This window comes from Argiope bruennichi, chromosome X1, assembly GCF_947563725.1.
Source record: "Argiope bruennichi chromosome X1, qqArgBrue1.1, whole genome shotgun sequence".
Classification (NCBI taxonomy): domain Eukaryota; kingdom Metazoa; phylum Arthropoda; class Arachnida; order Araneae; family Araneidae; genus Argiope; species Argiope bruennichi.
The window spans coordinates 136,327,226-136,339,331 of NC_079162.1; the positions used below are offsets into that span (position 1 = coordinate 136,327,226).

The 12,106-nt window shown below is 32.2% G+C and overlaps 1 protein-coding gene across 3 annotated transcripts in view; it reads right to left on the reverse strand.

Annotated features, from left to right (window-relative positions):
- Window positions 1-12,106, reverse strand: part of LOC129959090 (protein dopey-1-like) — a 213,554-nt gene that overhangs the window by 23,645 nt on the left and 177,803 nt on the right. For all 3 annotated transcript variants that reach the window (XM_056071898.1, XM_056071899.1, XM_056071897.1), the window contains exon 27: window positions 7,967-8,022. In XM_056071898.1, the coding sequence (XP_055927873.1) occupies window positions 7,967-8,022 (56 nt within the window). The remainder of the gene's footprint in view (window positions 1-7,966; window positions 8,023-12,106) is intronic.

The window sequence follows — 12,106 nt, forward strand, 5'->3', positions numbered from 1 at the left end:
ATTGGACAGATAATTTTCGATTGGGTTCTATTCCTAAGCTATCCCGCGTCAAACAGCAATCAACTTAAGATTCAATTGAGTGGTATAACTAGGATGGAGCAGGATAGGTTGAGGCAGCCATTACAAGAGTATTAAATATGCGAAGAATATAAGGAAATTACTTTCCTCCTCCCCTCCCCTTTTATTTTTCCTTAATTCAACACCCTTAGAATCTTTTAAAAGAAATTATGCCAACCAAATCTGGGAGAAAGTAAAGCATACCACAGATTTTTTTTAATAGACTGATTTTGGAATCTAAATGGATTAACCAGCTTGATAAGTTTTTTTAATTCAAATTTATTTCTCCGTTATTAATTTTAAAAAGTCGAAATTCTGGAAAGAGAGAGTACACAGAAAATAAAAAAACAAACAAACAAACAAAGGCTTTGTTTTAAAAAATATTAAAATCAATATCAAAAAAATTCTAGACTGCAATGTTTTGCTTTTTTAATTCCGTTATTTTAATTCACTCCAAACTTGATTTAAAATAAAACTTACGCATATTAGCTAGAAATCAGAGTGGCTAACTAATGTTGTTTCTAAAATCCTCGCGCCCCCCAAATTTGGTCCCGAATGTTCTATTTCAAAGTAGTTTGCAAAGCAATTATTGAAAATTGCTTTTCTTTCATGAACTAAAAGCTTCTAATAAATTTTACATAATAAAAAAAGCAAAATATGAAACAGTGCACAATAAACTGCAATTCTTGAAGTAAAAAGGCGAAAAGAAGCAAATATAAAGATGCACATACAAATGGAATGAAAGATTACATAAGTATTAGTACTTAAAAATAAACTCCTTTTTTTCAAAATACATAATTTAGCACAATTCAATATTTAGAAATAAAATACTTCTCATTCTGATTTTTATTAGTCATAGAATATCACGAAGAAAATAATAGTTTTTATAAAGTTATATCCAATATAATTAGTTAATAAAAACCAAATAACTGTTTGATAATACAAAGAATATTTATACCTTCTGAATATATGTTTATAATAATTTACTAAAGCAAATTACATATATAAAATCTTGAATTCAAAAATTTTTGAATAATCAACAAAGAACAAATAAACAAATTGAAATCACATACATAATTATTATAAAACAAAATATGCAAAACTCTATTTCTTAAACATAATATATATAAACGTAATATCAAGTAATTATAAATCGGCGAACAAAACTTAAGCAACTTTTCTGATTTTGCTGTAATTCCTCAAATACTAAATCTGACATCAAATTCATATTAGAATAGCACAATGTAGAATTTAAAGAGTGAAAAAAGTTTGGAGGAAATAAATGAATAGGAAGAATATACCACGGAACGAAGCAGAAAAGAGGTTTTATTCGTGGAATGACGGTGGTGAAAAACACTGTTTGGTCAAGAAGGAGAACAACAAACAAATGTCCTTTAGTAAAAGCTATTTCTTCCGCTATCTACAATCGTTATATGGCACCGTCTGTTCATATTCAAAATAATATTGTCACGTAGATGACATTAGCTAGAGAAGCTTGCAAACTAAGCAAGAATGAAAACAAAACCCACTAATCTTAACTTGAGACTTTATATATACAGAACTCAATCATCTATCACGCTATGCACAGTAGAAACAGCATCTAGAACTTTCCAGACTTGGAAAGATACAGTTACAGTTAGTAACGATAACAATAAATTTAGAAGAAAGAAACAAAAGACAGCATTACATTACAAAACAAATAGTAGGCATCTCGCAAACAGTCGGATATGAACCGATGATCTGTCGCTTCCGAATGAGTCACAGAATCTAAGCATGCTACTAACTGAGCCATATTTTCATACACGGTGATAAGTTTCGCTATATTTTTTTTCTCTTAGGAGAAAGCAGCGTTCATTGCATACACGACGATGTCATCGAGATAGCAAAGACAGATATTCCATTTCAGGTCTCGCAGTACTGTGCCTTGGTTACCATTCAAATGTAATCAGGGCAATGTATAATCCAAATGGCATCTTTAAATTCACAAAAACCATCTAACATCACAAAGGCAATCTTATCTTTATCATCCCTTTCTAATTGGCAGAAACCTGACTTTAAATCTATCATAAAGAAGAATTTTGCATCGCCTACCAGTCTAAAGCGTCATCGATGCGTAGCAGCGGTTAAACGTCTTTCTTGGTGATTATGTTTAGCCTTCTATAATCAACACAAAAGTGCCATTCTTCTTTTTCACAAATAGGACTGGAGATGACAATGTTCTATCTTATAGCTGTATCGCGTCTCCTTTCAGCATTCGTTGCACTTCGCATTCAATCGTACATTTTTCAGAGGTAGATAAATGATAAGATCTCTACTTAATTGGGGCGCTGCAACCTATATTAACCTTATGTTTAACAGCATTGCACTGGGATTTCTTCAATTTTCTATTATTGTAGAAAATGTTACTAAATTCTTCCAATAAATTCAACAGTTCTTCTCTCTCTATAGAACTTAGCATCTAAAACTCCTTTAAATTTTTTCTGAATCATTCTTTCCCTGGCCTTGAGCTCCTTAGAACCTTCTCGATCTTCCCTTCTCAAGGAACAGATTGCGTCGTTTTCTACTGGCGTTAAGAATACTATATTTATTCCCTTCGGAATGAGTTGGGTTGTCTGAAAGAATTTCTGTAAGTTGAGGCTCTTCACTTCCACAAACTCAGACAGATTAGTGCAACGGAAAAAGTCTCATTCAAGTATCCTTTGAAGGACGGCACTGCGGAAACTAGAAATTCAAAAGGTTCCACTCAAGCTTACTTTTAATGTACATCGCCCTGAGGTGGCTGCAGGTTTTTCCATGCACTATTTTCAATCTGGGTTCAGTTTCTGTATACATAAGAACATTCAAATGCAGGCGTAATTTTTCAGATATAACGGAGTAATCGACACCCGAATCAGCGAGGGCCATTTACTGGGATAGGGGTGGTGCCCTTCTTTAACTTAGCAGTCATCATCAAAGTTTTGTGTGGATTCGGTGTTTGTATCTCGGGGGGGGGGGGATTTTGAATATTCGTATGGCTGCAACTGTGAATATTTGCGTTTTTCTATATAGCATCTGAAAACATATCCTCGGATTCCACAGTGGTAACAGAGAGGCATATTGCTGCCAGTTTCCCACAGGTCTGTTTTATGTGTTGGAATGGCGCTAGTTTTGGCTTCACGCCTTGGTTTATCATTCATGTAGTATTGCATTTCAAGTAAGACGTTCTTCTCTTACATTTTCACATATTATATTACTGCCGAAACATTAGATAATCTCTTAATTCTTGTTCGAGTGATACCTATTCTTCAATGACGTTCTATCTCACGGCATCCTTTTGAAAACTTACCAACTGTCCTCCACTATGCCCTTCATAAGTTGGGCCACTTTCTCTCTTCTGATATAGAAGGATTAACTTTGTCGCAGAGTACATACAGAAGATACATACATTCAGAAGTCTATCGAATTTGCTGTGATCATGTGAGTAAAAGTCTCTCAGCTTGGTGTCGTATGTCGTCTGCCTGATAAAACCCATTTTCCAAGGAATTCTTGAACGTAGTTCAATAATTGAAAATGTCCTCAATGTTGTCGAACCACTGTAGAGTTATTCCGGAGAGATGAGAAATGACGTTAAATAGGTATATAACGAATCATTCCAATGGCTATAGGTGGTTATTCATTGAAAGTCCACCAGCCATTTGCTAGCGTCCATTGGTCGTCTAAGGAAAAAAAAAAAAAAATACAGAGATTTCTGAGTAGCTGGTGCATCAAGATCGGTACTGGTGCAACGCTAATAGGAGAGGAAGTGGTATCAATAGGCCTTTTTGGGCGTCGTTTCTTTTGAATCGGGAATTGTTCTCGGACCTCTTGTTGGATCCGATGACATGCCAAACTTTGTCCTTGTACTCATCGACTTATGTGTAACTCTTCTGACATACTCGGCGTCTCCACCAAACTGACACGTAGATTAAGTTAATGAAAGAAACTTGTAAGCTAAATTAGAACGAAAACAAAGGTCGCTAATCTTCACTTGAGACATTATATATGCAGAACTCAATCTCGCATCTTTTTATTCACAATAGATGAAGCAGCAAGAATATTTCAGGCTTGGAGAGATACAGCTACAATTAGTGACAGTAATTACAATTAATAAAAATTAATATTTACATGAAGTAAATGAGCCAACATTACAAAATAAAGGTTTAGGCATCTCATCTGCAAGCGAAATTAAAGCGACTACATCGATTCTAACTGAGCCGAGGAAGCTCAGTGTGTTAATGACTGTGTCACTGTTTCACACACGAAGATAAATTTTGCAACATCATAATTCAGCAATTTTTGAGGTAAGAATTATTGGATAATTTTATTCCATTTCTCAATCAGCATACGAGTCAGCTGTCGGTTGGCCTCCGAAGGATACAATTATGCCACCAGACGTCACCACAAAACATCATAAGGACGTTCAATGGGATTTAAACCAGGAACCAAGCAAATGTCTGGAAAGCTAGGCAATCTAATCGACGAATATCTTCAGTTTCCAAAAGCTCCTGAATAGCAAGAAACTGTTTTCATTAACACTCTTTAGAGTCATTTTCCATAAACACGAAGCCTAGATCTATGCCATCTTGGAACTGATCAATATGGGGAGGAAAAGTTCGCATCACAGTAAGGATCTCTGATCACTGAATCTCTTTCGAATATGCGGAGCTCCATTTTTCCAAACACATCAGGATCATCCCAAAGATCTCTTTCCTTGGTGTTAGTGGGATAAAAAACGGGTCCCTATCGCTCTCTTACCAAATGGTATCGAGAATCTCTTGTGAGATTAAAATAATTCTTAATGGTAAAGAGGGCATGAATACATTGAAGAGCTGACTAGTTTTTTTTAAGCACCATTGTAAACGGTGTTGTGATGGGATCCTATCAATGTTATGCACCGTTCCGGATACCGGGTGAATAGACCACTTTTATTTAATTATTTAGCCACAAAAAACAATCGTCAAAGTTAGCCACAATCGCCCGGTTGTCGTATGGAGTAGCTGAGCAATATTACCCGTTACCTGGTTTCGGTTTTTTCACCTGTGGGTCGATATATAGGTCAGCAGTTGCCTTTGTTTTCCTATCCTCCACCACCAGCCTTTCTTACAGTCGTACCAGTAGTTTAGAATGTTTTCCAAGAGTGTGAAACAACATTTTAATCAATTACAAACCCTACGGCAACACTTGTCAAACTACTCCCTTCTTTCAGTTTTCTGATTATTCTACCTCACCTAAAGTCGTTCTGAATATTCTTTGTAGCCACTTTGGATGCATGATATCATTTTCATTTGCAATAAATGTCTAGAAGCCAGACTTCCGTCCTTTTTAAATTGCACTGAACAACCCGTGTTGACTCTAAACATTTAGAGCCCACGTGTAACCTATAACTTCCTGGTCCTGATATTTGCATAAGTATATTTTTTTTTCTGAATTGTAGTTACATTATAATAGCATCAGCTCTCTCTCTCTCTCTCTACAGTTTCATATCTAAAAAAAATGTTGAAACATTATTAGGTTGCTAAAGTACTGCACGCTTGTAACATGTCGATATTAGAGCTTCTACGTGACCTTCATTTACTAATGAGCGGCGATGTACGATTATTTAATTGAATGCATGCATGCGCCAAACAGAATGCCGTGGGTTTCGAACCGGGGCACGACATTTGTTCTATCTTAATCTCAAAAGGCGATAAACTGGGTGTTTTTTTAAATTGTTCAGTCGCATAACTCTTGAGCCTGATGTTTGTACTCTCTAGCTCCATTCTGTAAATTTTCTATAGCCAATCAAATGATAAAAATAGCATGAACGCGAATGGCCTAATTATTTAAGCACGTCCGCAATGATGCAGAACTGTTCGTCACACTAGTTAATTACGGGGAAAAATTTTACTGAGTTCATTAAATTAAAAAAAATATATGTTGTAATGCAAAAACGTTTTTTTTTTATCACAATTTAAAATGCTTTAAAGAACAGAGACTGGCTAATAGGAAAAACAATCGAATAATACAAATATTGAAAAAAGAAAAATACATTGAAGCATTTTCTACCCATTTCCCATAAACAGTAATGTATGAAGCATAGCATCTCTTAAAGTAATTACTAGAGTAAAAAATAATTAAAAATCAGTCAAGACTTTTTATTTAACTAAGTCTTAACTCAGAAAAAGTTATCAAAACCATAAAAAAAGAATGACATTTCATGTAAATTCCTTCTGCTCTCTTCTCTATCTCTTTCATTAATAAGACAAATTCATAGCTCCTATTTTTCCAAATATACCAAATGAACTTACACTCATTGCAGTGCCTCTGATAAAACAAGAAAATCATAATGCAACTCTTACTCACTGATATCTGAAAACTATCCCCTGTATCCACATTAAATTCTGTAGAAAAACTATAAATATATAGACTCTAGAATATCTTAGTTGCCAAAAGTATATGTAAGAATGCCAAAAAAAAAATGGCTAATAGTAATTGCTTTTAAAAGTTGTCGGAGAAAATGTTACCGATTCATAGAATATGCAATATGCTGTTTTGAATGTCAAGAATTTTGGCTACAGTGTATAAACTGTTATTAGGCATCGAATAAGTTATATAATTAAACAAAACACACAGTGAAAGAACAATTTTATAGACAAAACTCTCTAAATAATCTAAACTGAAATTAAAATAATTCTGGTCTCTTGAAAATTATATGCTATACAATATGTTTAAGAACTAGATTTTTTTTATAAAAGTACAAATTAAATTTTTATACATAACAGTATTCAGTTACAACTTTTCTATTTCGATCTTGAAAAAGCAGGGGCACTCACAAACAATATTTGAAGTGCCTATCAACCTATAAGCAATATTATTTCTCACCCCCCACACTATGTATATGTGTGCGTTACATATAAAAACACATGGCAAAACTTACTCTGACCTGCAAGGCATTATATATATATATATATATATATATATATATATATATATATATATATATATATATATATATATATATATATAATCGTAAGTCCCCAAAATTAACTTTATCTAAACCATTGAACTTACCGAAATCAAACACCCATCTAGTATGCAATTGAAGTATTTGATAGAAAAAATAGGCAATTCCAGTTTGTGAGTGCTTTGATTTATTGTACTATCCTTACATAGTATACTTCCACTTCTTACAACTTAAGACCGCAAAATATATGCAATAAAATTAGCTTGGAAATACGAGTAACTAAATGATATGTAGTGTACAATGGACTGCAACCCAATAAAAGAAACAGATGAGCCAGATTTATTGAAGGGAAATGTGATGATTGAAAAATATAATTTTCTGTTTCTTAAGTCAAAATGTACTCGTATTTGAATTGGAAATTTCTCTAAATAAATTAGTAGTTACATTTTTTTTTGGTGAAATCATTTACTTAAAGCTAAATAAAGCACACATTTTGAGGCAAGAAAGTAGCTCCAATAATCACACGTGTGCCACATCATCGATAAGATGCAATTTTGAATAAAAACACTTTTCAAATATGTAAGAACAATTAAGTAAATTTATCGAAAAGAATATTTGCTTATTATTTAAAAATTATTATTTAAAAAATATTATTTAAAACTTTTATTTTTTATGGTTTTCCGAAAATTTGAAAAATTGGAGCTATCTACTTTTTGCAGTAAATCTTTCAATTGTTCCATCTTAAGGAGGGAAAAAAAAATACTTTTTAAATTACTGAAAAAAGAAGAAAGAAGTACTTTACTCTATGATCGAATATTATTTAATGGTAAATTATGCAAAGATAATATTTTATCTTCTAAGAATATGGATAAATGAAATACATAACAAAAGCATATTAATGTAATATTAACACTACAATATAAAAATATACTAACAAAAAATTACTACCTGAATTCTTCGCTATCTGCACATAAATCATATTCTATCTGTGTAAAAACCTGAACCTGGGGGGAAAAGTATTATTGCTATTTTTGTAATCATAATAAACTTTATATCTAAAAAATATACAATATGCAAACGATTAAAGACTCACATTCAAGGAAAAAGAGCTATAATGCACAAGAATTGGTATTTTGATAGCATATAAAAAGGGTGAAGTGAGCTTTTAAGAATTAAACTTCTGACCGATTTTTACAGCATCTTTCCATAATGTTTGAAATTATGCATTTGTTACAGTTAATAAATCATACATGTATTTAAAGGTTTACAAGATGTTTGAATCAATAGCATCTTAACCATTATTACTGATAATTCATGATTGTATGGAATTAAATATGAAACAATGTGCTAATCGCATGTAAAAAATTGTAATCAAGAGGAGAAATCAAATAGTAGATGATTAAAGTATTATTTCAATCGACATTAAAAGTCTGGGTTGCATAAGACCCAACACAGAATGTCATGCACATGAGCTCAACACCATTTAGTGCGCATTGATGAAACGTCATTTAAATAATAAATGAAATGATGGAAGGTGGCGCACATTCTAAAGGGTGGTGAAGTAGATTAAATATTTTTATTATGAGAATATATGGGCACATTCATACAAGAAATAAGCACGAAAAGAAATATTAATTGTTTACTGCCAGTATCTTCAGTAAGTCCTTTAGAACAATAATTACAGTAATCGGTCAAATCACCATTCTGAAAGGATTATATGTTGGACAAAAAGTTTAGTGACGGTAGACATATGTAATTATTTGGCTGCTGCTTTTGAAGTCCCAAAATTTCGCTATGGACTAGTCCATTTACTAATGCAATCAAACAATTCACAGAGCCACTATTACTTCTTATGAGAATGTCCGAAATCAGTTTGCTTAATTACTTGTTACAGCTGCAATTATCACAATGTTGCTGCAACAGGGTGCTACAGGAACTGTGAAAAACATTTCCGACTTTTCCCTCACCAAACTAGCAACATTTCCCTAACTTACAGCAGTAAATTATATTAATTTTCTGGTTTTCTTCCAATTCAGAATCATTGTATGTGTACAATACAAATGTACAATATTAAAAAAAGTGTTATGATTTATTTAAAATGAAAAATATATACATATTTCCATAAAATTTCATTTTAAAAATGAAATGAACATCATAAAAAAACCATTGAAACAGCATATTATGTTTCTTATATGGGAAAAAAAAATAATGGAAATTTTAATAAAATACTTCGCTTCTAAAACTACATAAGAATTCTAGGACACATTAAAATTTCTCTATGAAACACAAATTAAATTATTTTAACAGTAAAAGTTCATGTGATCTTTGTTCAAAATTTTATAACAGTTCAATAACTAGTTAGTGCTTTTTGCATAAACACCAGATTTGCATGTTGTAGCATAAATATAAAGAAAGTATGATTATAAACAATTAATAATATATATTTTACCTAAGATTTAAAGAAAAGGAAATACTAAATAATACTTTGAATTTTTCTTCTTTATCAAATCACAAGAAATTACATCCTCTAATCAAAAACTTATGCTTTTATAAATGAATAAAAGTATTTTAATTTAATTTTATTACAAATAATACTAGATGTAAAATGATAATTTAAAGATAATAATTCAATTGTCAAATAACAAAATGCTTACTATTACAATCAAAATATAAAAAAAATTACAAATAATAATCAATAATTTCAAAATTGAAGTATCAATTATTAGAGTACTACTCAAAAATGTTTGATTTAAAACAACCAGTCCTACTTTATATGCATTAAAAAATTTTTTTTAATTAAAACTTTATTTTTGCAAAATTTTGAGACTTGCAATTTTTTCCTCAATTCTTAAAGTCTCTTTTTGAGATGCCTCGTGATTTTTTTTTTCTTTTAATTCTTTGAGCTGATAATCTGCTTCCCTTTCTTTTTCCAAATTTCCTTTCCATCCTTTTTCTTTTTTGTACTCTTCATATTTGGCTCAAGAATTCTTAACACTTAAAATCGATTGTTTTTACACTTTAAAATTACTTATACTACAATTTGCTTGAATGCTGGCAAAAACTTTTTTTTTTTTTTTTTTTTTGCAATGAACCTTTTTGTCTTTCATATTCTCTCATATAAAGATTATTTATAATCTTTACTGATCGAAAATCCTTTCTCAACAATAGAGCTGCCAGGCGAAAGCATCATTATCATCTATGTCAATAAAAATGTAAATGTTCGTTTCTTCAAAATCGGTAATCTCCGAATATTCTTTACCAATTGCTTTGAAGTTTTGATACAATATTACATTCGAATATAGTTTTCTTTATACACTTATTACATAGGTGTCGCATCTAACAAATAAAAACATGTTTTTTAAAAAACTTTTCTTTGATAATGGAATTCAACAGATGGCGTCCCCTTAAACAGTGGCACTGCTGGAAGTAAAAGCAACATAAACATACGCTATATTTTACGTTATTACATACGTTTTACGCCTCTATTTCAGCAATTCCGACTGCACAGTTAAATTGAATTTTCACAAATTTCGATTTGATTATTTCGCGTCACATTTCGTTGGAATTGAGCGGTGAGTTTTATCATAGCGCTCATTTCGTGCACTCACAAAATGGCAAAAGAAAGAAATGCTATACGCACATATACAAATCTGGTTCTAAAACAAAATCACTTCGAACGAAATTGACGATGTAATATGCGTTGAAATACTCGATGGCGAGGTCGATAAGGATTTGCATGACATTGAGACGAAAAATACGATACGTGTATCTTGTTGTACACTGAATCCAATTTCACCATGCATGATAGTCAAAAAATGCATACTGTATTAGATACTTATGCTCAAGGCACCTATCGAGCATAAGTATCTAATAAAGTTACAGGAAACCATCGATATTCTTTATACAAATTAAGATCAGTAGAAGATGGCAACCGCAGAAATGCGAAATGATTTACTGAAGTAGATAATTGATGGTCTGTTCCATATTTACCTTTACTACGAAGCAAATGAGGATAGCGAGTCGACGGACTATCTAGCAGATTCATAGAAACTACGATAAAAAGATTGTACACCAGGTATACCAATCAAGATGAATGCTTCTTTCTTCGCATGCTGTTAATAAATGTGCTATGTCCAGCATCTTTCCATTAATTGAGAATTATTAAGGGTGTTACAATGCTAGCTCTGAATTTACTGGAAAACGACCAACACTGGGATATGCATTAATGACATGTACAATACATCCAAATCAAACTGGTGCATTGTTTGCTATCATATTGACCGCCTGCTCTCCATCACTTCCTACAGAGTAATGGGTGAAATATAAATAACACATGATCAAAAATATTTTCCGTTGAATACGCAAGGAAAATTCAAGTATGAACATGGATTTCATAGCAGAAATCTACAACGAAGCGATGATGATTTGTACCTAGAAATCGCGGACAAAAATCTCAATCAAATGGAAATCCTATTACGAATCGATCTGCTACTGCTTCTTCGATGTAAAAATGTGTTATGAACAAATACAATACGGATGATCTGTCTTATGCGATCAAATATTCCTAAGGAAATGCTTCACAAAAAATACATTTACCGTCAAATAATATAAATTGTCAATAAGAGGGCTGGAGAAATCTTTTTAGATGCGCCAGGAGAAACTGATAAAACATTCCTAATTGGATTGATTCTGGCAGCAATTTCATTCCAAAATGATACAGCCTTAGGTCTTGCGTCTTGAATATCTGCGCTATTGCTACCATAATGCCGGAAGGAAACCATAATGTTCGAATTGCTACCATAATGTCGCTTTGAAATTTCTAGAGAGCATGCAATTCATTGAAACTCCCTCTTGCAACATTTTCAAAGCATTCGGAATGTGAAAAGTATTGCAGAAATTAAAATTTATTGTTTGGGATAATGTACAGTGCATAAAAATTCGCCCGAGGCTTTTCATCGATCATCGCAAGATTTGCATAGAAACATCAGATCATATAGGAACGCATTAACATTGCTTGCAGAAGATTTCAAGCAAACATTGCCTGCAATTCCTTGATTGGCACCAACGGATGAAACAATTGATTGCCAC